Below are 26,638 nucleotides of genomic sequence, written 5' to 3'. Positions count from 1 at the left end.
TCAACTGCATAAATCTCGTTCCTGAGGATGATTTCACAGAATTGTAGAGTTGGAAGGGACCCCAAGGGTTATCTAGTCCAACCCACTGCAATGAAGGAGTCACTGCTAAAGCATCCCTGACAAACGGCCATCCAACCTTTGTTTAGAAACCTCCAATGAAGGAGAGTCTCCAACTTCCCAAGGGAGACCGTTCCACTGTCAAACAGCTCTTACCATCAGAAAGTTGAAATAAATAAAAAAAAAATTAAAAAAAGTCCAGTAGCAACTTAGAGATCTACTAAGTGTGTTCTGCGTAAGCTGTGTGCATGCACATTTCTTCAGATACGGAAAGCTTATTCCCAGAACAAACTTAGTTGGTCTCTAAGATGCTACTGGACAATTTATTTATTTATTTATTTATTTATTTCAACTGTGTCAGACCAACACGGCTACGTACCTGCATCAGAAAGTTCTTCCTGATATTTAGTTGGAATCTCCTTTCTTGTAACTTGAATCCATTGGTTCTAGTCCTACTCTCTGGAGCAGGAGAAAACAAGTTCCCCCTTCCATGTGACAGCCCTTGAGATGTCTGAAATCTCTTTTCCAGGCTAAACATAACCACCTTCCTCATTTGTTCCAAGGTAGTCTGTTCTGCTTAGTTCCATAAAGTTCTTCCTAATATTTGGTCAGAATCTCTTTTCTTGTAATTTTAAACCCCTCGTTCAGGACCTATTCTCTGGAGCAGCAGAAAATAAGCTTTCATTTATCTGAGTGTTTATTGTTGTTTTATTTTTATTTTTATGTAATTTTATGTCATACGCTGTCAGGGCTGCCTCTAGGTCCCAGCTCACAGAGGACCAACGCCAGGCTGATATTATGTACAAAAGTCTTTATTGAAGTATAATTTCCATTTTAAAGCCAGAGCGTGCAACCCTACGTCTAGACTCTAGATCGGCGAAGTCCTATCTGAATCACTTCCCCTTCCGCACCAGTTTAAGATCCTAGCCCTGCTCCACCTTCTGCACTGCTCTCTCCTCCTCTGGGTCCTCCTGCCCTCTGGGGCATTGCCCTTCCTGGACTCTTCCGACGCTGAGTCGCTTAGCTCCTCCCCCTGCCTCCGGCGTGCTTTAGGACCCGGTTCCCAATCCTCACTCTCTGCTGTCCCGCGCTCCTGTACATTTGAACTTGCCTCTCGCGCCAACCCAGTGACCTTTCTCCTAACTGTTACACTACTTCTGTCACTGCTTCCCTCTTCCGGGACACTAGCTGGATCTGACCTCCCCTCCGTTGTACGACTCTCCGAGGGAGGCGTGGTCAGCTCTGCCTCGTCTTCTCTCCCTGGTGGGGGAAGTACTGGTCCCGATGCCTGGGACCCTTCCCCCCCACTCTGCTCTGGTGGGGAAGCTGGTCCTGATTTCCAACTACTACTCTGGGAGTCCCTGCTCCCCCCTTGCTCCTGGGGCGTTCCCCTTGGGACCCCCCCTACCCCTGGCCACTGGCGCTCCCTTCTGTGAATCTTCCGATTCGCTGGAGAGGCTCATGGAATCCCTCGGACCACTGTCTCCTCCTACACTGCCCTCGGATTCCTCCCCCTCGCTCTCCATCTCCCATCTTCCCTGTGCCTCTGCTCCTGAGCCCCTGACATACGCTCTAATGTAAACAAATATATATCTCAGTGCAACCATGTTAAACAGTTAAAAGAGGAAACTATGTTACCAAAAAAAAAGAAAAAGCTTGCTTTATCTTCCATGTGATAGTCCTTCAGATATCTGAAGATGGCTATCATACCACTTGTCAGCCTCCTCTTCTCCAGGCTAAATGTACCCAACTCCCTGAAACATTCCTCATAAGTCGTGGTTTCCAGACCTTTTATTATATTGGTTGTCCTCCTCTGCACATGTTCCAGTTTGTCAATATCCTTCTTAAACTATGTTCACTGGTGGAGAAAGGGGGGTGCGGTGGGTGCGGCCTGCCCCGGGTGTCATCCTTGAGGAGGGGTGACATCGCCGCAGGCGGCACCCCCCTTGGGACACTTGCTGCCGCTGGCACAACCCCCTGGGATGCTAGCCCCGCCCCCGCCGCTCCGGGTACCTGCTAGCTCCGCCTCTGACTGTGTTGCTCAGAATTGGACCCAGGACCTAATATAGTCTGACCAAGGCAGAACAGAGCAGTACTACTACTTCCCTTGATCTGGACACTATATTTATGTTGATGCAGCCTAGAATAGCATTAGCTTTTTTGCTGCTGCATCACATTGTTTACTCATGTGAAGGTTGTGGTCTGCTAAGATCCCCTCATTCCTTTTCACATATGTCACCCATCCAATTTCCCAAGTGAAGTACATTTTGTTAGTTTTGGCCCAGTTCTCCATTCTTTTAAGGTCATTTTGAAAACTCCCAGTTTGGTGTCATCTGCAAATTTGATGAGCATCCCCCCTAGTCCTTCTTCAGGGTTGGTTTGTAGTGGAGAGGCAGCTGGCATGCTAACTGTACTTACAGTTGGGCTGTAAAACATAGTTTTTACCTTAGTGTAACTACAGTGAGTTCAGACATTAGATATGAATACTATAATGATTTTAGAATGCATATTGTAATTGTTAAATGTTTGCAGAATTTACTGTTCATTTTTCTACCCTACAGGGAGACCCAGGAAAGACAGGTATTCCTGGCGTGCCTGGAGAGAAAGGTGAAAGAGGTGTTCCAGGAATTCCAGGCATCCCTGGCTCCCCAGGTGCCAAAGGGCTACCAGGTCTTCAGGGTTTTCCAGGTAAGTGATCCAAAGCTTCTTTCAGTATTTTATGATAAAGCTAAGCCTAGTAAGTACTCAGCTGACAGCACTAAAACCTTATATTTCTTTACTATAAAGGTATTCCAGGAATCCCAGGTGAAAAAGGTGGAAAGGGATTACCAGGCTTAGGTGGTTTTCCTGGCTTAAAAGGAGAAAAAGGTAAATAAATAATATTTTTGAAGTCAAAATTGCTATTTCACTCTAAAAACAGCAACATAATGGTTACTCTTTGTGATTTACACAGCATTTTAAAAAAATGGATGTTAAGGGCATGTGGATTTTTAAAATTAGAAGGCAAAAATATAATTTGACAAGTATGTTAGACATTCAACAACAGAGATAATTCAGTGTATAACTTAAGAGTGAATTCTGTTTTCAATAAACCAGCTAATGGGGTAAATTAGGGAGGTTCTGTCTTTCCTACTTTAGGCTTTCCTGTTTCTTTCTCTTAAAATTATACAATATTTTTGTTCAATTCCCTCAGTAAAATGTTATCAGAATTTCTTTTCTCTATGGATTTCAGCTGCCTTATTTAAGTGACTTTGCTAACAAAAGAAAGCAAAGCTTTGCAAGCCAAGCTTATAGAACAATTCTGGCTTTATATAACATAATTCTGGACCATATTAGCCCATATTGGGAACAGATTTAATAATGCCTAAGAGCCTTAAAAAGTGGATAAGATGATAATCAGATGCTTCAATAGATGACCGGCACATTCTCATAATTGCAAGGAAAGGCACTAGCACTCTGGGCAGCTCCATGCAGGGCTCAGGGTGGAGACTCCACAAGACTTGGATAGTTAACCCTTTTCTGCTTGAGGGCCACATTGAGGATTTACCACACCTCTGTGGGCTGCATGCCAGCAGACATACACACTGGGGGGGACGGGGATGCACACACTGGGTAAGACAGGCAGTCTTCACCCATCTCTACACACAGAGAGAGACGGGTCCATAAGAGCAATTCAAATCATATCTATTCAGAAATAATTATATTCAGCAGAGCTTTCTGCTAGACAAAAGATGTAAACCTGTGTTGCTGAGGTGTGTGGAAAGGGAGCAGAATTGGCAATCTTTAGCAGAGGACAGTACTTTTCAGGTACAGTAGACGTAGACAGTAGACAACGTATACAGGAGTTATGTTCCGGGGTGTGTATGTGTGAGTGAGATCTCATGAGAGCTTCCCAGAGCTGGTAGGCAGGGTCTGCACCTTGCATAAAAACTCTTTCCACAGCAGGAAAATCCTGCACAAAAAGAGCTTTTAAGCTCTTCACTTTCCATGCATTTCATTTGTGTGATTTCAACCAACTGGCTATTAACCACATAATACTAAAATTGCATAAGTCGCAAGTTCACTGTAAATAGTTAAAGAGAAATCAGCATTTTGAGACTTTTCTATTTGAATAGAGCACAGCAAAGTAGTGCTAGTTAATCCCCAGCTGACTGCTTTTGCTAATTGCTTGGCCATTGTTCTTCTGTCTGTTTCCCACTGTGGTGCCTTTGGCAACTATCACCAGTAATCATTAGTCTTCAGCTTCAGAAGACATCACCATCAGTTCCCAAAACTGCACCCAGAAGCATCAACAGAGTGAATAGAACATTTTGGAGAGCACTTTGAAGCCTCAGTGCACAGGAAACTCCTGAAAGTAATCTGAGGGGCTAGGTGAAACCCCAGGGAGGTTAGGAACAGCTTGAAATTGGGGGTTTTAAAAATCACACACAGATATTCCACAGAAATGTTGGGGTGCTTTGTATGTTGGAGGGCTTTGTATGGCCCATGGGCTGCAGGTCCATGAGAGGTAGACTGTCTTGTTGTAACCCACTCTAGGAGCCTTCTTGGATGAATAATAAAATAATATAAATACTGCTTTAGCAGCATTCATCCTCAGGCTCAGTTGCTAGCTTCAGTGACAGGAGACTCTTGTTTAAAGGACCCCTGCCTGTTGACTGGGGAAGAGGATAGACTGTGCTTCCACTAGGGCTTTTGCGCTGGAGCATTCTTGAGTCAGAGGACAGCAACATGGCATCCTCTGGCCAGAGAGTTACAGACACATAAACACATGACATACACATTCCACTTGCGCTTGACCATATTTAAGCACGTTGCTGCAAAATTAATAAATTATATTAACCAGGGAATGGCACCAAAATGGTGCAAAAACAACTCAATATGAAAGCAGTGTGGAACGAAGCTTGTCATTTCAAGAAATCAAGCCTTGAAGACTTGTGTTGGACATTTGAAAGCAGAGAACTGCAACCTGTGCTGCTAACAAGTGATGCCACCCCTGACTCCTTCAAAAATATTAATCTTTGTGGAACTCCTTGGTGCAAGTGTAAAAACAGCAAAATGACATGTGCCACAAACTGTAAATGTTACATTGCAGTTAGTACATATGTAAGATCTGTGGACTCAACTTCAGCTTCAGAGCTCAACAGTGTTGCAAATCAAATTTGTAGATGTAGCAAAACATATTGATTGAAAGTAAGAAATTTTATTTTAACTGCAGTGTCCTGTTTTATAATCTTCTTATCAAAATATCATTCATGATTTGGCACGTTAATATGCTCATGTGAGCCAGAAAAAGGGTTTTGCAGGAAAGCCAACTTTGTACATGTGAAGAGATTTTTGAAAATTGTGTAAGTCACAATTTTTGTAATAACAAATAGTCTGTCTTTTCTGAAAAATGAATATGTTCACAATTTTTCAAGATAGCAATAAAGTTAGGCAACAGAAAAATTGGCAACCTACATTTTAAGATTCAGAACACTTTCTTGATGAACAGACACCATTTCTTCTTGTTGTTGTTTATACACCATCCTTTATCCGAAGATCACTGGGCGGTTTACACTATAAAAACACATAACATAATAATAATTTTAAAAATCAATAACTCAGACACCCTGACACATTTAAAAGACCGTAGATTTTTTAATCAGCCAAAGCCCTGGGCAAATAATGTTTCCACTTGGTGCCTGAAGATATGAAATGGAGATGACAGGCAAGCTTCGCTGCGGAGAGCATCCCACCAGTGGGGAGCTATGGCAGAAAAGCCCCAGGTCAGTTCATTTGGGGAGAGATGGTCCTTGAAGCGTTGCAGTCCTGAGCCATTTAAGCCTTCATAAGTCAAAACCAGCATTTTAAATCTGGCCAGGATAGGTGCCCCAGTGAGCAGCCTGCCCATTGAATTCTGCACCAGCTGTTTCCACTATTCCACCATTTTGTTCCTCAAAATTTGTCTGTTTATCTTTTGCAGGTGACCTTGGGCCTGAAGGTCCCCCAGGAGCTCCTGGAGAAAGGGGCCAGCCAGGACACGATGGAATCCCAGGCTCACCTGGTGCAAAGGGTGACCCAGGTGAGATATTTCTCTTCTTTTTCTTCTAGTATGTAATATTTTTACCACAGTAGATGCCTGATCATATACTTTAAACAAATCTTAATATATATTTTTAAGCAAGTGAAGATTGATGTTTTAGCCCTGCCAGTATCCTGAGGGAACAGTGAATTGTTCAGATTCTGGGGACAATCTAGAAAATTTAAACACAATTACCGTATTTTTCGCCCTGTAGGACACACTTTTTCCCCTCCAAAAATGAAGGGGAAATGCGTGTGCGTCCTATGGGGCAAATGCAGGCTTTCGCTGAAGCCTGGAGAGCAAGAGGGGTCGGTGCGTACCGACCCCTCTCGCTCTCCAGGCTTCAGGAGAGCTGAAGCGCCAGTCCCACAAGGTCGGGGGACAGCGGGGAGGCGGAACGCCGCCATCCCGCTGTCTCCCGATGTGGTTTGGAGGCTGACGGCGGGGAGAAGAGCTCTTCTCCCCGCCGCCAGCCCCGCAAGCTCCGGGGACAGCTGGGAGGCGCAGCGCGTCCTCCCGCTGTCCCCGGACCTGATCTGCAGGCGGGCGGCGGGGAGAAGAGCGCTTCTCCCCGCTGCCTGGCCCGCAAGCTCCAGGGACAGCTGGGAGGCGCAGCGCGTCTTCCCGCTGTCCCCGGACCTGGTCTGCAGGCGGGCGGCGGGGAGAAGAGCGCTTCTCCCCACTGCCGGCCCCACAAGCGCCTGGGGGGAAATAATTTTTTTTTTCTTTATTTCCCCCCCCAAAAAACTTGGTGCGTCCTATGGGCCGGTGCGTCCTATGGGGCGAAAAATACAGTAACTTCCTCTAGATGCTGCTCAGTATGTACACTGCAAATGCAACTATTTTTAACTGTTCAAATGAAAGTACGCTTTACACAGGGACCCGTGTACATGGCCACAAAATACCTCTTCAATTTTTAGGGATGGACAGCTAGAGCTTGACTTTATAGGAATATGATAAACTCCACAGCAGTGATTCATATGGCAAAATGATTATTGAAATGGTTTTGTCCTTGGCAAAATGTGCAAAAATGAAATTAAATAAAACTGCCACGGAAACCTGTATACACACGTCCTTATCTAGAAAGATTATCTTTGGTAGGTTGAATTATGGGTTGTTTTTTCACTGTTCATGCTATTATTTCTATTTATAATAGCGTTTCCAGGGCAACTGACATATTCCTTTGTGGCGGTTGGGAATGGTCACCTAAATTAATGTACTACCCACTGGCAAAGGAAGAAGAGTGCAGGGGGAGCGCATTGCCCCCAGCAGCGTGATCCCGGTCTGGTGCCATCGTGGCTGCCCCCCACTTGTGCTGAGCGCCACACCCCTGCAAGCAGTGTGCCACATCCCCGCCTGCTCTCCACCCCCCAGTGCCAGAGCATGAAGCTCCACCACTGGCACTACCCCAAGTATTCTTGGTACCTTTTATGAACTCCAACCCAACTGAAGGGGGGTTTTCTTTCTCTTGTCTGTCCCCTGCTTTGGTTGAGCCAGCAAGTGAAAGGAGCTCTAATGTATCCATTAGCTTTGCTCCTATCTTCATTCCCCTCAACTCTGGAGGTTTCCTCTGCAGCAGTGGCAGACTTTGGGTTCTCAAATTTCAGCAGCACCCTGTGTGACACTAAGAGACTGCTCGCCCCACCACCTCTGGCACTCTGTTTTACAGCTTTGTTGTGGTGCCCCCTGCAGCATGGCACCTAGTGTGGTTGAATCGGTTGTGCTGCTATAAAATCACCTCTGCCTGCAGCTGCAGAGTACACACCTTCTATGGCCCCACTTTTCACTCAGATCTATTTCTCTGTATCCCTGTATTCTCCCCCTGGTTGCCTGGTTGCTTGCCTTCTGCTCTCTCACAGTCCCCAGAGATGTGGGTAGAGAAATATGAGTTCCGTAATGCTGCCCCATTCTCCATGCTGTGTCCAGGCAAGACTTCTGGCCTACAAAAAGTGAAGAAAAGGGCAGAGAGAGACACTGAAAGTCTAACACAGTAATATAAGCTGGAGAAATAGAATTCCCAACTTCTTCCCACCCTAAATACTACAGTTTGCTCAGTTTAAGAACCCAGCAGGATTTGGGTGGGTGGGTGATAGATCCTTAAACCTTGCTCTCAGTCACATAAAACAGCTTTTGCATGTGAGGCTGCAGTTCCTAAATCTTGTCTCCCTCTTGCTGTTCTAGCTTCTGCCTTAGCCACACACAGCCTCTTCAGGGCAGCGGGATGAAGGCTCTCCCTGCCCTGAAGAGGCTTCACACGGCTATCCCAGAAGCCAGAACAGTGAGAGGGATCGCTGCACAGCAATCCCTCTTGCTGTTCTGGCTTCTGGGATTCATAATATATTTTTTTCTTGTTTTCCTCCTCCAAAAACTAAGTGCGTCTTATGGTCTGGTGCGTCTTATAGAGCAAAAAATACAGTAGTTCATTTCTAATGTGTGAACCAGCATCAGGGGCTTTGATACAACAGTGAGATTTAATTTATGGAGAACATTTAAACCAGACAAGAAAGGAGGAGGAGTGGCGTTATATGTCAGGGATGTGTATACCTGTGAAGAGATCCAAGATTTAGAACCTCAAAGCCAAAGTGAGAGCATTTGGGTCAAAATTAAGGGAGAGAAGAATAACAGGGACCTCATTGTGGGAGTTTACTATAGATCCCCAAGCCAAATGGGGGACATAGATGATGCCTTCCTGGAACAGATGGCCAAGCATGCAAAAGGAAGGGAAATAGTAGTAATGGGGGACTTCAATTACCTGGATATTTGCTGGATGTCAAACTCAGCCAAGAGCATAAGGTCAAACAGATTCCTCACTGGCCTTGCAGACAACTTCATTGTCCAGAAAGTGGGAGAAGCAACAAGAGGAACAGCCATTTTAGATCTGGTCCTAACCAATGTTGATGACCTGGTTAGTGGGGTAGAAGTGGAAGGATCATTAGGCGCGAGTGATCATGCTCTTCTGAAGTTTACTATACAGCGGAAAGGAGCAGCCAAGCATACTAGGACTCAATTTCTTGACTTTAGGAAAGCCGACTTTATAAAACTTAGGGAAGTGCTGGGTGAGATCCCATGGACAGTAATATTAAAAGGAAAGGGAGTTCATGATGGCTGGGAGTTTGTTAAGAGGGAGATAGTAAAAGCACAACTTCAGGCAATACCAATGAGACGGAAACATGGAAGGTGCCTAAAGAAGCCAGGGTGGTTATCTAAAGAACTTTTAACTGAGTTAAGATTAAAAAAGGATGTGTACAAAAAATGGAAAGGGGGGAAAACCACCAAAGAGGAATTCAAACAAATAGCCAGCACGTGTAGACACAAAGTCAGAAAAGCTAAAGCACAGAATGAACTCAGGCTTGCTAGAGAGGTTAAAAGCAACAAAAAAGGCTTTTATGGGTATGTTCGTAGCAAAAGGAAGAACAAAGAAACAGTGGGGTCACTCAGAGGAGAAGATGGTGTAATGCAAACAGGGGACACAGAAAGGGCTGAACTCCTCAATGCCTTCTTTGCCTCAGTCTTCTCCGATAAAGAAAACAATGCCCGACCTGAAGAATTTGGAGCAAATGATTCAGCAGAGGAAACACAGCCCAGAATAACTAAGGAGATAGTACAAGAATACTTGGCTAGTTTAGATGTATTCAAGTCTCCAGGGCCAGATGAACTGCATCCAAGAGTATTAAAAGAACTGGCAGATGTGATCTCAGAACCACTGGCAGTCATCTTTGAGAATTCCTGGAGAACAGGTGAAGTCCCGGCAGACTGGAGGAGGGCAAATGTTGTCCCTATTTTCAAAAAGGGGAAAAGAGAGGACCCAAATAATTACCACCCTGTCAGTCTGACATCAATACCAGGGAAGATTCTGGAGCAGATCATTAAGCAAACAATCTGTGAGCACCTAGAAAGGAATGCTGTGATCACCAATAGTCAGCATGGATTTCTGAAAAATAAGTCATGTCAGACTAACCTGATCTCTTTCTTGGGTCCGGTCATATTCAACATCTTTATCAACGACTTGGATGATGGACTCAAGGGCATCCTGATCAAATTTGCAGATGACACCAGCGTGGGCAAATCTTGTCCAGCGTGGGCAAATCTTGAGTTTTCCAATACTTAGCGACGAGTATCCTTGCTGCTGTTGTTGCATACATAAATAATGTTCGATCATTCTTTAACACCCTCTGGCCAATAATGCCCAAAAGGAAGGCCTCTGGTTTCTTGGGAAAGGTATACTTAAATACCTTTTTCAGCTCATTATATATCATTTCCCAGAAGGCCTTAACCTTAGGGCAAGTCCACCAGAGATGAAAGAATGTTCCTTCATTTTCCTTACACTTCCAACATTTGTTATCAGACAAGTGGTATATTTTTGCAAGTTTGACTGGGGTCAAATACCATCTATATATCATTTTCATAACATTTTCTTTCAAAGCATTACATGCAGTAAACTTCAGCCCAGTAGTCCACAACCTCTCCCAGTCTTCAAACATAATGTTATATCCAATGTCCTGTGCCCACTTTATCATAGCCGATTTGACCGTTTCATCTTGTGTGTTCCATTTTAACAGCAAGTTATACATTCTTGAAAGTACCTTAGTCTTTGGCTCTAACAATTCCGTTTCCAACTTCGATTTTTCCACCTGGAATCCTAACTTTTTGTCAAGTTTAAAAACTTCTTTAATCTGAGCATAATGTAACCAGTCTCGCACTTTGTCTTTCATTTTCTCCTGACTCTGCAATTTCCAATTATCTCCATCTTTTTCTAATATTTCCCAATACTTCGGCCATTTGGCCTCCATATTGAGTCTTTTCCGGGCCTTAGCTTCCAATGGTGAAAGCCACCTTGGAGTTTTATTTTCCAATAAGTCTTTGTATTTTGTCCAGACATTAAACACTGCTTTTCTGACAATATGGTTCTTGAAATTCTTATTAATCTTAACCTTGTCATACCATAAATATGCATCCCAGCCAAACGCATTGTCAAAACCTTCCAAATCTAATACATCAGTGTCCTCGAGAAGCAGCCAGTCTTTCAACCAGCAGAAAGCTGCTGATTCATAATACAGTCTTAATTCTGGCAGGGCAAAGCCCCCTCTTTCTTTCGCGTCAGTTAATATCTTAAACTTAATTCTGGGCTTTTTGCCCTGCCAGACAAATCTAGAAATATCTCTCTGCCACTTCCGAAAGCACTCTGTTTTGTCCACAACTTGCAAAGTTTGAAATAGAAACAACATTTTTGGCAATACATTCATCTTAATAGCAGCAATTCGGCCTAACAAGGTAAGTTTCAGTCTTGTCCAGCTTTCTAGATCTCTCTTAATTTCTGACCAACATTTCTCATAGTTGTCCTTAAATAAACTCAATTTTTTTGCGGTTAAATTTACCCCTAGGTATTTTACTTTTTTAACCACATTCAACTCTGTCTCTTTCTGAAACCTTTCTGACTCTGTAACTGTCAAGGTTTTTCCAAAACCTTAGTTTTTTGCTTATTTAATTTAAATCCCGCCACCCGACCAAACTCTTGAATCAATTGTAATACTCTTTTCGTGCTAGATTCTGGCTCCTGTAATGTCAAAACTAGGTCATCTGCAAAAGCTTTAAGTTTGTACTGTTTCGCTCCGACCCGTATTCCTTCAACCAACCGGTCTCCTCTAATCATGTTCAAGAGCACCTCCAGGACAGAAATAAATAACAAAGGGGAGATAGGGCAGCCTTGTCGTGTTCCTTTTTCAATTTTAAGCTCTTCTGTCACCACATTGTTAACTATCAGTTTAGCCTTTTGTTCTGAATAGATTGCATCTATCCCATTTTCAAATCCCCGTCCCACTCCCATCCCTTCCAAATTTTTCTTCATAAATTTCCAGGAAATGTTGTCAAAGGCCTTCTCCGCATCTATAAAGATTAAGACAGCTTTAGTATTAATATTTGTTTGCAGAAGTTCGAACAAGATGAATTTTAATAGGGAGAAATGTTAAGTATTGCACTTGGGCAAAAAAAATGAGAGGCACAAATACAAGATGGGTGACACCTGGCTTGAGAGCAGTACATGTGAAAAGGATCTAGGAGTCTTGGTTGACCACAAACTTGACATGAGCCAACAGTGTGACGCGGCAGCTAAAAAAGCCAATGCAATTCTGGGCTGCATCAATAGGAGTATTGCATCTAGATCAAGGGAAGTAATAGTGCCACTGTATTCTGCTCTGGTCAGACCTCACCTGGAGTACTGTGTCCAGTTCTGGGCACCACAGTTCAAGAAGGACACTGACAAACGAACGTGTCCAGAGGAGGGCAACCAAAATGGTCAAAGGCCTGGAAACGATGCCTTATGAGGAACGGCTAAGGGAGCTGGGCATGTTTAGCCTGGAGAAGTGGAGGTTAAGGGGTGATATGATAGCCATGTTCAAATATATAAAAGGATGTCACATAGAGGAGGGAGAAAGGTTGTTTTCTGCTGCTCCAGAGAAGCGGACACGGAGCAATGGTTCCAGACTACAAGAAAAAAGATTCCACCTAAACATTAGGAAGAACTTCCTGACAGTAAGAGCTGTTCGACAGTGGAATTTGCTGCCAAGGAGTGTGGTGGAGTCTCCTTCTTTGGAGGTCTTTAAGCAGAGGCTTGACAACCATATGTCAGGAGTGCTCTGATGGTGTTTCCTGCTTGGCAGGGGGTTGGACTCGATGGCCCTTGTGGTCTCTTCCAACTCTATGATTCTATGATTCTATGAAATTGCCTTACCTTGGTGCTACTATCTTCATCTTACAGGTATTCCTGGTAGAGGACTTCCTGGACTTCCAGGTGCAAAGGGAGAACGAGGTAATATAAATAACATCTCATGTAAAGCATACAGCCAAATAAAGAACCAGTTACATGCAAAACTAAAATATGATATATTTATTAGGCTGATGTGTCATCATAAAATAGGGAATAGCTTCATAGAGTGTGCATGCGTTGACACACTTGAAGATAATGACTGACTGATTTTAAAAGGTAGATTGCTCCGTCTGAATCTCCTCCCCCCAGACACCAGTTTAAGACTCTAGCCTTGCTCCACCTCTTCCTTTGCTCTTTCCTCCTCTGGGTCCGCCTGTCCACTGGGGTCTTGCCCTTTCTAGACTCTTCTGACGCTGAGTCCCCTGAGTCTTCCCCCTGCCTCCGGCGGGACCTGGTTCCCAATCCGGGTTTTCTGCTGTCCCGCGCGCCTGTACATTCGAACTTGGCGCGCGCGCCCAGCCGGCAACCTTTCTCCTGACCGTTACACTGCTCCTGTCACTGCTTCCCCCTTCGGGGAGGCTAGCTGGACCTGACTTCCCCTCCGTTCCCTCACTCTCCGATAGAGGCGTGGTCAGCCCTGACTCATCTTCTCTCCCTGCTGGAGGAGACGCTGGCCCTGATACATGGGACTCTTCCCCCCCACTACGGTCTGGTGGGGGAGCTGGTCCTGATCTCCCGCTGCTGCTTTGGGAGTCCCCGCTGGCCCCTTGCTTCTGGTGCATCCCCCCTGGGACCCCCCTTGCCCTGGCCCTCGGCGCCCCCCTCTGGGAATCTTCTGATTCGCTGGAGAAGCTCATGGAATCTCTCGTGCCACTGTCATACTCCCCTACGCTGCCCTCAGATTCTTCCCCTTCGCTCTCCATTTCCTCTCTCCCCTGTGCCTCTGCTCCTGAGCCCCTGGCAATATATATAATCAAAATAAAAACAACAACCCAATAACACACAACAACCAGAAAAGAGTCACATTTTAAAAGGGTATAGGATCTCAAACAGATCAACCAAAGGCCTGGTTTAAAAGGCACATTTTTGCCTGGCACCTAAATATAATGAAAGCACGAGGCGAACTTCCCTGGGGAGAGCATTCCACAGATGGGGCCCATTCTGCAGAGAAGGCCCATTTTCATTTTGCCACCCTCCGGACTTCCTGAGAAGGAGGCACATGAAGGAGGGCCTCAGAATATGATCTCAGGGTCCAGGTAAGTTCATATGGAAAGAGGCGTTCCTTGAGGTATTGCAGTCCTAAGTTGTTTAAGGCTTTATAGGTCAAAGCCAGCACATTGAATTGGGCTCAGAAACTAATTGGTAGCCAGTAGACCAGGATCGGTGTAATATGCTCAGACCGTCTTGCTCCAGTGAGCTACCTTGCCACGTAGGGGATAGGATTGAGCCCAGCGGAACCCACATTGAAGGTTCCACAGGGCTGCAATCCTCAGGGAATGACCATACAAGTAGGACTGCCACCCACCCCTAGTTCGGAGAGTCGCTCCAGAAGGATACCATGGTCAATCGTATCAAAAGCCGCTGAGAGGTCGAGAAGAATTAACAGGGACTTGTTTCCTTGTCTCTCTCTCAACAGAGGTCATACAGGGTGAGCAGTTTCTGTGCCAAAACCATACCTAAACCCCGATTGAAATGGATCCCGAAAATCAGTTTCTTCCCAAAGCACCGGGATCTGGTCCACAACCACTCGCTCCAGAACCCTGCCCAGGAAAGGGAGATTAGCAACTGGCCAGTAGTTAGTTATGTTTTCTGAAACCAGGGAAGATTTTTAAGTAGCAGTTTTACCACTGCCTCCTTCAAACAGACAGGGACCTATCCCCTCGTAAAGAGGCATTGACCTCCCTGACCCAGCCAGCTGTTCCCTCCCTGCTGGTTTTTATCAGCCAAGAGGGGCAAGAGGGTCTGGGCACAAATGGTTGCCCTGACTGATCCAAGCACCTTGTCTACATCCTCGAGACTTACCAATTGAAATTCCTCCAACACGACTAGACTGTGCTCTGGCCACCCCATGAGATTCATCTGCTATAACAGCAGTCAAGATATTGGTGAATGCAAGCGATTTTATCCTCAAAATGCTTTGCAAACGAGTCACAGTAAGCTATCACAACAAGCTATCACCTGCTTTGGGCCAGCCTGTAAAAGGCTGGTACAACTGGACGACATAATGAAGATGCAATGGAGGCAGCAAAGTATGCCTTCTTTGCTGACTTCACTGCCACTAGGTAGGCTCGATAATGAGCCCTTACCAGTGTTCGGTTTCATTCATTCAGATCTTTCCTCCACCTGCATTCAACTGTCTCCCAGCTTGCTTCCTTGCCCAAAGCTCTGTAGTACACCAGGGGGCCAATCGGGCTCTGTGAAGTGGTAGAGGGCACTCAGGGGCGACTGTGTCTTCCACTGGATCCCACTGTGAAATCCACTGGATCCATCAGCCTCCGAGGGCAGACCTTCCTAATAGGTCCCCTGCCCCTGCGGAGGGGAAAAGGTACTGATATCCTAAATCTCAACAGGAAGTGATTGACAAGGGACTGATGTCAGTGTCCCCCACCTTCAAATCACCCTCTTCCTGCCTAGTCGAGAAAACAAGGTCCAGAGTGTGGCCTGCCATGTGCGTTGGGCCGGTGACATGTGGGGACAGCCCTATGGTTGTCATCATGGCCATGAGGTCCTGAGCCACCCCAGAGCCAGCTGCCTTGGCATGGATGTTGAAGTCTCCCAGAACCAGCAGTCTCGGAGTCCTCAATACCGCCTCGGAGACTAGCTCTGTCAACTCAAGCAGGGAAACTGTTGGGCAGCGAGGTGGACGGTAAACCAGCAGAATCCTAGTCTGTCCCCATTCCCCAAACCTGGAACACACACACTAGAACCCCCCCCCCCCGGCCACTGGACAGAGAGCCTGGAGATAGAGAGAGAATCTCTATAGACCACAGCAACTCCCCATCCCCAACGCTTGAGTCTGGCCTGATGCTGCACTGAGTACCCAATTGGGCACAGCTGGGTGAGACCCACTCCGCCCTGTTCACCCACCCAGGTTTCAGTGATACATGCCAGATCAGCCTCCTCATCATAATCAGATTATGGATGAGGGAGATTTTATTCTGGGCTGACCTGACATTCAACAGCAGCAGTCACAGACCCGAGGGCTGGCTGATATGACAACCACAATTCCCCGAGTTGGAGGAGTGACTGGCACAGTCACTAACTCTCTGTCCCTCCTCCCAAGCCATACCTCCCCCTACCCAGAACCACTGAAATTGGGCCTCCTCATGCTCCTCCCTTCCCAGGCACATCCCACCTTACATATCCTTACAACCCAGTTAAAAACAGTTAAAACACACAAAAAAGAATTTAAAAGGATATAAAGCAGCAGTCCTTATAAAACCTGTCAGGGCCAGGTAGATAGAGGCAGGAGCAGGGCCCTCAGGCAGGAGGCACCCTGCCCTCAGGAGCAGGGTGGTTTACAACATAAAAACACAAATGACATAGTAACAAACAAAAGTAAGACAATCTCTAGTAGTTCTGCTTGTTCTGTTCACCCTCTCCTCAACAAACTTCTCAACCTGGGAAACAGCCTTACTAGAAAAATTAACCAATAAACTGAAACTGACACGGGGACAAAGACACCTTTACCCCAGTATTGCTCCCCTTTATCACATACACATCCCAACAAGACAATGACAAAAATCCACCAACAGCATACAAATCAGTATGGCTAACCTGATCCAAAACACCTAACCACCCCACTCATACATGAAAACAAAGATCACCACAGCCAACCACAAACAAACAACCACACCCATGGTCAACCCCAACTTTTCTCACCACCAAAGGAACACAAGCGAATAGCAGAGAACCTGCACAAGCAACGCTGACACAGAACCCCACATATATTAATAGAAACATCGCCACCCAACCCCAACCCCACTCACCTTTCCCCCCACACCTCTTTCTCCCCTCTTCTTCCTAATGTCTCAACAAATGAAACTGATCTGTAAAAAATGTTATTAGGAAGAAAAGAGAGAGAGACCAAGAAAAGAAATAATAATAATAATAATAATAATAATAATAATAATAATAATAATAGTCAACAACTTCTCAACCAAGAATCACAGGGTGTGAGGGACTCCTCAGGTGACATCTATACAAACTTTGATAAAATTGAAGAGGTCTGTTCCAGAGCTACAAACAACAGAACAGGCAGCTTTCTCTGTAGAGCGATAACACAGAATGGCTAATGCATTGAAAGCATCCATGGTTATCAGAGCACAGTTACAGACACACACATACACACCCTGCTAAGTTAAACTGTTTCCCCATCCCCAAAACAAGTTTCCAGTTAAATGTCACACTGGGCAACAATTTTTTGCTTTTTGAATGTTGTCTAGATTTCTACAACTGATTTAGGGTATTTTTGCACTGCTGAATCAGGAAATGGCATCCGTTTATCTCCATCAGGTCAGGTTTACTGTAAACTGAATGGTGGGCATTGATAAAGGTAAGTACGCGTAAATTGCATGTTGCTTCACCATTTTTCAAACTTCAGGGCTTGAACATCCGTTTCTTGGAACTCCTGGAATGCTCAGCGGCAGGGAGGTCTCTCTTCAGAGTCCAACAGTAGTCAGCCATCATGACTGCATCCCAGCAACCCTGATACCTGGTTTCCATCTCTTTCATGTCCTGATGGAATCTCTCCCCCTGCTCATCACTCATTGAACCCAGGTTCTCAGGAAACCGGTCCATATGTGAAAATAGGTAGTGCATCTTGACGCTCATGTTGCAGCCCAGGTTTCTGAAAGCAGTCAGCATGTTGTTGACAAGTTCTGCGTAGTTTCTGGCCTTATTGTTGCCAAGAAAGTTCTTCACTACCAGAACAAATGCCTTCCACGCTTCCAGTTCCACTTCGTTCATTGACTTTCCAAACTCTGGATCTCTGATGAGCTGACGGATCTGAGGACCTTCAAAGATGCCAGCTTTCAACTTCTCCATGGTCAATCCTGGAAAAGCCTGGCACAAGTAAGTGAAGCAGTCACCATCCTTGTCCAGAGCCTTGGTGAACTGCTTGATTAAGCCGAGCTTGATGTGCAGCGGTGGGAAGAGTATTCTGTCTCTGTCCACCAGAGGGTCGTTGATGACGTTCCTTTTTTTTGCAAGGCACCAATTCCACCCGCACAGGCTAGTCCTTCTTCGTGTAATGCTGAGCACAGTCCCTACTATCCCACATGCACAGAAAACATGGGTACTTGGTGGAGCCAGACTGTTGTCCCAACAAAAAGTTCACCATCTTCAGGTCAACACAAATAAACCACTTATGCTGATCCTAACCAATTTTCTCCAGCACATACTTCACCGTTTCATAGTTCTCCTTCAGTGTACTCGAGTGAGCCAGGGGTATAGAGGCAAACTGGTTGCCGTTGTGTAGCAGAACACATTTCAGTGATCGCTTGCTGCTGTCAATGAACAATCTTTGGGTTCTCCAATCTTTGGGTTCGTACTGTGGCACTCCAAGCTTGAGCAGAAGCTGCGCAATATCTGCACAGTACACCAAGTCCTTCTCTTCCAAGAAAAAAGGGAGGTTTTATGACTTCAAACTGATCCCTTTTCAACATAATCACCCAGAACTATCGGACCTGAATACTTCTTGTCATTAAAATAATCATTTCCAATCAAAACAATTATTCGACATGGCATTTTACCCCCACCAACTTCTTCTAAAATGCTCCACACAAGCGTACATGTGAACAAAAACATAAAAAAGACATGTGACCATAGCTCAAAAACTTGACCTGATTGAGCAAAACCAATGTGATTTTTGGATTCAGCACATCAGATTCGTCCTAAATCAACTGAAAAAATGCAGACAACAATTTTGTTGTTTACCAGTGTCATCGATTAAGCCTTCCATATTTTTTTCTTGGTCCTGACCAAGACTCAGTTTCAGACATTTACTAGTCTACACACTTCATATGTCTAAGATAACGAGTTTCCTAAATGATTGTCATTTTAAATCTTAGGTGCAAAAGGAGATGTGGGCTCCCCTGGCTCCCCAGGAAGCCCAGGGATACCTGGTACAAAGGGAGAAGCAGGATTTCCTGGCCCTCAGGGTCCTTCAGGCCAACCAGGTGTTCCTGGATTGCCAGGCAAAATTGGAGAGGGACCTAAGGGTGACCGGGGACCTCAAGGCCGACCTGGGCTTCAAGGTAAGAGTATTTATAGACAACATACAGTTGTACCTTGTAAGTCAAACAGCTTAGTTCCCAAACATTTTGGCTTCCAAACGTCGCAAACCCGGAAGTGACTGTTCCGGTTTGTGAACTATTTTTGGGAGCTGAATGTCCAACAGGCTTCCACATTTCCGATTGGCTGCAGGATCTTCCTGCAGCCAATCAGAAGCCACGCTTTGGTTTTTGAATGTTTTGGCAGTCGAACGGACTTCCGGAACAGATTCTGTTCAACTTCCAAGGTACAACACTACCTGTATGTGTTTTTACAAACTTAATGAACAATTAATGTACAATGATCGTCCAACAGTACTTATTCAAGAACAAAAAAAATTGAGTGAAAGAATTTCATGCTGGTCTATTCCCAAAATGGAAATGTTGATGTTATGCATCGTTGGAATTGAGTGGATGCTCATCAAATTTGCAGATGGGAGGAGTAGCTAATGCTGCAGAAGACAGAATCAGAATTCAGAATGACCTTAACAATGGGAGGACTGGGTCCAAGTTAACAAAATGAATTTCAGTAGGGACAGGTGGAAGGTTCTGTACTTAGGCAGGAAGAACCAGGTGCCCAAATATAAGATGGGGGACCCCTGGCTTACTAGTAGTACATGTGAAAAGTACAACAGTATGGTACAGCAACAAAAAAGCTAATGCTATTCTAGGCTGTATCAACACAAGTATAGTGTTCCGATCAAGGGAAGTAATAGTCACACTCTATTCTGCCTTGGTTAAACCACACCTGGAGTCCTGTGTCCAGTTCTGGGCATCGCAATTTAAGAAGGTTGTTGACAAGCTGGAATGTATGCAGAGGAGGGCAACGAAAATGACCAAGGGTCTGGAAACCAAGCCTTATAAGGAACAATTGAGAGGGTTGGGTCTGTTTACCTTGGAAAAGAGGAGGCTGGGAGCATGATAGCCATCTTTAAATATCTGAAGGGCTGCTACATGGAAGATGGAGCAAGTTTGTTTTCTTCTGGTCTGGATGGTAGGACTCGAATCAATGGCTTCAAGTTTTCAGAAAGGAGATTCTGACTAAACATCAAGAAGAACCTTCTGATGCTCAGAAAGGACTCCCTTGGGAAGGTGGTGAACTCTCCTACCTTGGAGGTTTTAAAGCAGAGGTTGGCTGGCCATCTGGCATGAATGATTTAGCTGTAATTCATGCATTGCAGGCAGTTAGACTAGATGTCCAACTCTACAATTCACTGGTTTTCTGATTCTATTATTTTAATTACAGGATGTCAAATGGCTTAAGAGTTTCTTTAGGTACATTATTGTTATTTGGAAAGCAAAATCATAGAATCATAGAATCATAGAGTTGGAAGAGACCACAAGGGCCATCGAGTCCAACCCCCTGCCAAGCAGGAAACACCATCAGAGCACTCCTGACATATGGTTGTCAAGCCTCTGCTTAAAGACCTCCAAAGAAGGAGACTCCACCACACTCCTTGGCAGCAAATTCCACTGTCGAACAGCTCTTACTGTCAGGAAGTTCTTCCTAATGTTTAGGTGGAATCTTCTTTCTTGTAGTTTGGAACCATTGCTCCGTGTCCGCTTCTCTGGAGCAGCAGAAAACAACCTTTCTCCCTCCTCTATGTGACATCCTTTTATATATTTGAACATGGCTATCATATCTCCCCTTAACCTCCTCTTCTCCAGGCTAAACATGCCCAGCTCCCTTAGCCGTTCCTCATAAGGCATCGTTTCCAGGCCTTTGACCATTTTGGTTGCCCTCCTCTGGACACGTTCCAGTTTGTCAGTGTCCTTCTTGAACTGTGGTGCCCAGAACTGGACACAGTACTCCAGGTGAGGTCTGACCAGAGCAGAATACAGTGGCACTGTTACTTCCCTTGATCCCTTGCATTGGCTTTTTTAGCTGCCGCGTCACACTGTTGGCTCATGTCACGTTTGTGGTCAACCAAGACTCCTAGATCCTTTTCACATGTACTGCTCTCAAGCCAGGTGTCACCCATCTTGTATTTGTGCCTCTCATTTTTTTTGCCCAAGTGCAATACTTTACATTTCTCCCTGTTAAAATTCATCTTGTTTGTTTTGGCCCAGTTCTCTAATCTGTCAAGGTCGTTTTGAAGTGTGATCCTGTCCTCTGGGGTGTTAGCCACCCCTCCCAGTTTGGTGTCATCTGCAAATTGGATCAGGAGGCCCTTGAGTCCATCATCCAAGTCATTGATAAAGATGTTGAATAAGACCGGGCCCAAGACAGAACCCTGTGGCACCCCACTAGTCACTCTTCTCCAGGATGAAGAGGAACCATTGATGAGCACCCTTTGGGTTCGGTCAGTCAGCCAGTTACAAATCCACTGAGTGGTAGCATAGTCAAGTCCGCATTTTACCAGCTTCTTTACAAGAATATCATGGGGCACCTTGTCAAATGCCTTGCTGAAATCAAGGTAGACTACATCCATTGCGTTCCCTTCATCTACCAGGCTTGTAATTCTGTCAAAAAACGAGATCAGGTTAGTCTGACATGACTTATTTTTCAGAAATCCATGCTGACTATTGGTGATCACAGTATTCCTTTCTAGGTGCTCACAGACTGTTTGCTTAATGATCTGCTCCAGAATCTTCCCTGGTATTGATGTCAGACTGACTGGGCGGTAATTATTTGGGTCCTCTCTTTTCCCCTTTTTGAAAATAGGGACAACATTTGCCCTCCTCCAGTCTGCCGGGACTTCACCTGTTCTCCAGGAATTCTCAAAGATGAGTGCCAGTGGTTCTGAGATCACATCTGCCAGTTCTTTTAATACTCTTGGATGCAGTTCATCTGGCCCTGGAGACTTGAATACATCTAAACTAGCCAAGTATTCTTGTACTATCTCCTTAGTTATTCTGGTCCGTGTTACCTCTGCTGAATCATTTGCTCCAAATTCTTCAGGTCGGGCATTGTCTTCTTTATTGGAGAAGACTGAGGCAAAGAAGGCATTGAGAAGTTCAGCCCTTTCTGTATCCCCTGTTTGCATTTCACCATCTTCTCCTCTGAGTGACCCCACTGTTTCTTTGTTCTTCCTTTTGCTACGAACATACCCATAAAAGCCTTTTTTGTTGCTTTTAACCTCTCTAGCAAGCCTGAGTTCATTCTGTGCTTTAGCTTTTCTGACTTTGTGTCTACACGTGCTGGCTATTTGTTTGAATTCCTCTTTGGTGGTTTCCCCCCTTTTCCATTTTTTGTACACATCCTTTTTTAATCTTAACTCAGTTAAAAGTTCTTTAGATAGCCACCCTGGCTTCTTTAAGCACCTTCCATGTTTCCGTCTCATTGGTATTGCCTGAAGTTGTGCTTTTACTATCTCCCTCTTAACAAACTCCCAGCCATCATGAACTCCCCTTCCTTTTAGTATTACTGTCCATGGGATCTCACCCAGCACTTCCCTAAGTTTTATGAAGTCGGCTTTCTTAAAGTCAAGAAATTGACTCCTAGTATGCTTGGCTGTTCCTTTCCGCTGTATAGTAAACTTCAGAAGAGCAATGATCCTTCCACTTCTACTCCACTAACCAGGTCATCAACATTGGTTAGGACCAGATCTAAAATGGCTTTTCCTCTTGTTGCTTCTCCCACTTTCTGGACAATGAAGTTGTCTGCAAGGCCAGTGAGGAATCTGTTTGACCTTATGCTCTTGGCTGAGTTTGACATCCAGCAAATATCCGGGTAATTGAAGTCCCCCATTACTACTATTTCCCTTCCTTTTGCATGCTTGGCCATCTGTTTCAGGAAGGCATCATCTATGTCCCCCGTTTGGCTTGGGGATCTATAGTAAACTCCCACAATGAGGTCCCTGTTATTCATCTCTCCCTTAATTTTGACCCAAATGCTCTCACTTTGGCTTTGAGGTTCTAAATCTTGGATCTCTTCACAGGTATACACATCCCTGACATATAACGCCACTCCTCCTCCTTTCTTGTCTGGTCTGTTTCTCTGAAATAGATTGTATCCCTCCATTATTACATTCCAGTCGTGGGACTTATCCCACCAGGTTTCAGTGATGCCTATTATGTCATATTTAGTTTGCTGTACCAAGAGCTCAAGCTCATCTTGTTTATTACCCATGCTTTGCTCATTAGTGTACAGACATTGAAGTCCATTAATCATTCCCCCGTGTCTCTTATTTAAGGATTTTTTCCTCCCATCACTAGGTCTGCGTGCTGTTTGCTCCATTCGGTCTATGACATTTGGATGATCATCTTCATCAATTGATAGACTCCTACCTTCAGGAGCACTGTCTTCCTCCCCCACATTAGTCAGTTTAAAGGCCTCCTGATGAGGTTTCTGAGATTTTTGGCAAAAACATTCCTCCCAACCGTTGTGAGGTGCAGCCCATCTCTTGCCAGAAGTCCATCTTCAAGAAACTGCAGTCCGTGATCTAAGAATCAAAACCGTTCCTGTTTACACCATTTGCGAAGCCAGCTGTTCACTTCCACTATTTTTCTCTCTCTCCCTGGGCCACGTCGTTCAACTGGGAGGACAGATGAGATGACAATTTGTGCATTTAATTGCTTCAATTTCCTGCCCAGAGCCTCATAGTCTCTTTTGATCTTCTGGAGGCTATTTCTTGCAGTGTCATTGGTTCCCACATGAACCAAGAGGAAGGGGTATTTGTCAGTGGGTTTTATGATTCCTTGCAATCGTTCAGTTACATCTTGGATCTTAGCCCCGGGGAGACAGCACACTTCCCGAGACATCTTGTCAGGCCCACAGATCACTGCTTCTGTTCCCCTCAGTAGGGAATCCCCTATCACCACTACACGCCTCCTCTTAGGTTTGGTCGGGGTTCTTCCATGAGCTGTCTGTTCCAAGGTCGCCTGCACGTTCCCTGAGGACTGACTTTGCTGTTCGTCTTCATATACCTGATCAACTGTAATGAGGGAGAGATCCTCAAATGGAGTCTGCTCTTCGTCTTCCATGCTAGGGGAGAGGACCTCAAAGCGATTGTGTATTTCTAAACAATCAGAGCGAACCCTGGGCTTCCTACTTCTTTCAGTCACGTTTCTCCATATATCTGGCTCCTGTGTCGGTGAACTAGCCTCCTTCTCAGGGGAGTCCCCTGTCTCCTCCTTGGTGGAGACGGTGTGCTCTGTTGCTTCCAAGAAGAGCTCCAGCTCTCTAATTCTTTGGAGCGTAGCTACACGTTCCTCCAGTTGCTGGACTTTGTCTTTTAAGAGGGCAATCAACATGCAATTGCTGCAGGTAAAGCTGCCTGCAACCTTTGGCAAGATGGCAAACATTGTGCAGGAACTGCAGGCGACTGCAGCTGTTCCCTCACTCTCCATCTTGAGAACGTGTCGTTGGGGGTGGCTACAGTGGTCCTCCATCATAAGAAGCGTGCAGACAGGACAAATAACTCCCCCCCAAAAAACCCCTAGGTCTCCCCCAACAAACGTTTGAGACTAGCTCCCCTAAATCTAAAAGATGGATCAAACTCTGCACGCCGCTAGGCACGCGCCGCTGCCCTGCAAGCTCTGATAAGCTCCTCCCACAGCTAATCACCTACCTCAACAGAAACCCTGCCCCCTCTGACCTTTGCACAGGGAGAGCAGCTAATCAGCCACAAAGAAACACACACAGGAGGAAACCCTTTTTGCTCCTTCTTCAGCTGCTGCCCTGCAAGCTCAATGAATCTTTTTTTAATAGATATATGTACATATCAAATGCTGTTGTTTCCAGGTTCCACAAGATTATTGAAATGGAATTGTGAAAGTCGCATTCGTTTTGGATTTTGAAGTGTTTTATTGCTCCCGGGCACTTCTTTGGTTTTACCTTGGGCATAGTCAGCCATTATTTGGCCAGGCTCATTTGTTTTCTTCTAACAACAATATTGCCCATAAGTAACTTTTCCATTCCTGTTTTAGGACTTCCTGGGCCACAAGGCTCTCCAGGTGCTCCAGGATTACAAGGAGTCAAAGGAGAAAAAGGAAGCCCAGGATGGCCAGGAACACCAGGAAGACCTGGACTCAAAGGTGACCAGGGGCAGCAAGGAATCCCTGTAAGTCACTTTCAGGAGTACTGTATTAATGGATTTATCTGTTATTACATAATGAAATAGTGTTTGTTAATTTGTTCATTTCATTTACTAGATTAATTGGTTCTGAACTAATTTTCAAACCAGTATATATGTGTCAGGAGTTCAGGAGCAGAGACACAGGAGAAGGAGCAAATGGAAAGTGAGGAGGAGGAATCCGAGGGGGGTGTAGGCAGTGACAGTGGTCAGAGAGATTCCACGAGTCTCTCCAGCGAATCGGAAGATTCACAGAGAGGAGCGCCGATGGCCAGGGCAAGGGGGGTGCCAAGGGGAAACCCCAGAAGGAAGGGGCCAGCGGGGACTCCCTGAGCAGCAGTTGGAAATCAGGACCAGCGTCCCCACCAGAGCGTAGTGGGGGGGAGGAGTCCCAGGCATCGGGACCAGTCTTCTCACCACCAGAGGGAGGAGATGAGTCAGGATTGGCCACGCCTCCATCGGAGAGCGGGGAAACGGTCAAGAGGAAAGTCACCGGCTGGGCGCGCGTGCCAAGTTCAAATGTACAGGCGAGCGGCACAGCAGGTAGCCCGGATAGGGAGCCAGGTCCTAAAGCCCGCCGGAAGGAAAGGCAAGACTCAGGGGGGTCAGCGTCAGAAGAGTCCAGGAGGGAGGAAACCCCAGGGGGCAGAAGGACCCAGAGGAGGAAGGAACAGCGCAGGAGGTGGAGCCGGGCTAGGATCTTAAACTGGTGCGGAAGGGGTAGTGACTCAGAGGGGACTTCACCGGTCTAGGGCCAAGACGTAGGGCTGCACGCTCTGGGGTTTGAAATGGAAACTAAACTTCAATAAAGACTCTTGTACATTACATCAACCGGGCATTGGTCCTCTGTGAGCTGGGACCTAGAGGCAGCTCTGACAATATGTGTTTTAAAAATGTACTCCCCTGTACTAAATAGTTGCTGAAGGGGGCACATGCTGGAGCAACAGGTTGAGTCCAGTGCTCAACTTCCTGCACTCCCCACCCCCCATTGAACCTTCAAATTTGTTACAAGTACCAGTAGGCAAGGCTGCCTAGCACATCTGGGACCAGGAGCAAGGATTATGACCTTACCTATTTCTCTTATTCTCTCTCATGCATTTTGAAAAAGGCATGGCCCCAAATCAATCTCTAAACATGGTAGCTAAGGTGGAAAAAGGAGGAAATGACAAAATGGTCCTTCAAAGATTGCCAACCTGCATGCTGACCTTATCAAGAATGGCGGGGGGGGTGGTGACATCATAAACCAAGATGGTGCCTTGAATCGCCGCTGAGCTCCTTCCTGAGAACAATAACCAGCACAAACCGAGACAGTGACGAGTAAGCATTTTAAAAATAATTCCCCCTGTTAGGACAGCTTTAGCAAGTCTGGATTGCTAAAAGGGACCTAGATTTATGGATTTCACTACCTTTGAAAGAATCTCCCTCAAGCACAGACCAAGCAATGGCAGGCCCCCAAAATGGCTGCCAAAGCTTCCAAAAATGAAAAAGCAGAAGCAGGGAAACTGATAGGCCTTGAAAATAGGTAAAG

The 26,638-nt window shown here is 45.5% G+C and overlaps 1 protein-coding gene and 1 long non-coding RNA gene across 5 annotated transcripts in view; one reads left to right on the top strand and one right to left on the bottom strand.

The window, feature by feature from the left end:
* The window catches only part of LOC309338478, a 118,164-nt gene extending 105,230 nt beyond the window's left edge, over positions 1-12,934 (bottom strand). Inside the window, exons 1-4 of the long non-coding RNA XR_014154917.1 lie at positions 12,846-12,934; positions 7,884-8,058; positions 5,515-5,613; positions 2,339-2,482 (exon numbers count right to left, since the gene is read on the bottom strand). This is a non-coding gene — a long non-coding RNA (uncharacterized lncRNA). The remainder of the gene's footprint in view (positions 1-2,338; positions 2,483-5,514; positions 5,614-7,883; positions 8,059-12,845) is intronic.
* The window catches only part of COL4A1 (collagen type IV alpha 1 chain), a 183,476-nt gene that overhangs the window by 118,967 nt on the left and 37,871 nt on the right, over positions 1-26,638 (top strand). For all 4 annotated transcript variants that reach the window (XM_081855451.1, XM_081855453.1, XM_081855452.1 and 1 more), the window contains exons 38-43: positions 2,619-2,745; positions 2,845-2,925; positions 6,020-6,118; positions 12,873-12,923; positions 18,893-19,078; positions 24,965-25,098. In XM_081855451.1, coding sequence (XP_081711577.1) covers positions 2,619-2,745; positions 2,845-2,925; positions 6,020-6,118; positions 12,873-12,923; positions 18,893-19,078; positions 24,965-25,098 — 678 coding nt within the window. The remainder of the gene's footprint in view (positions 1-2,618; positions 2,746-2,844; positions 2,926-6,019; positions 6,119-12,872; positions 12,924-18,892; positions 19,079-24,964; positions 25,099-26,638) is intronic.

The sequence above is a fragment of the Podarcis erhardii genome, assembly GCF_964252035.2.
Source record: "Podarcis erhardii genome assembly, chromosome: 3".
Classification (NCBI taxonomy): domain Eukaryota; kingdom Metazoa; phylum Chordata; class Lepidosauria; order Squamata; family Lacertidae; genus Podarcis; species Podarcis erhardii.
Note: the sequence above shows the minus strand (reverse complement) of the source record. Positions and strands in the feature narration are given on the sequence as shown.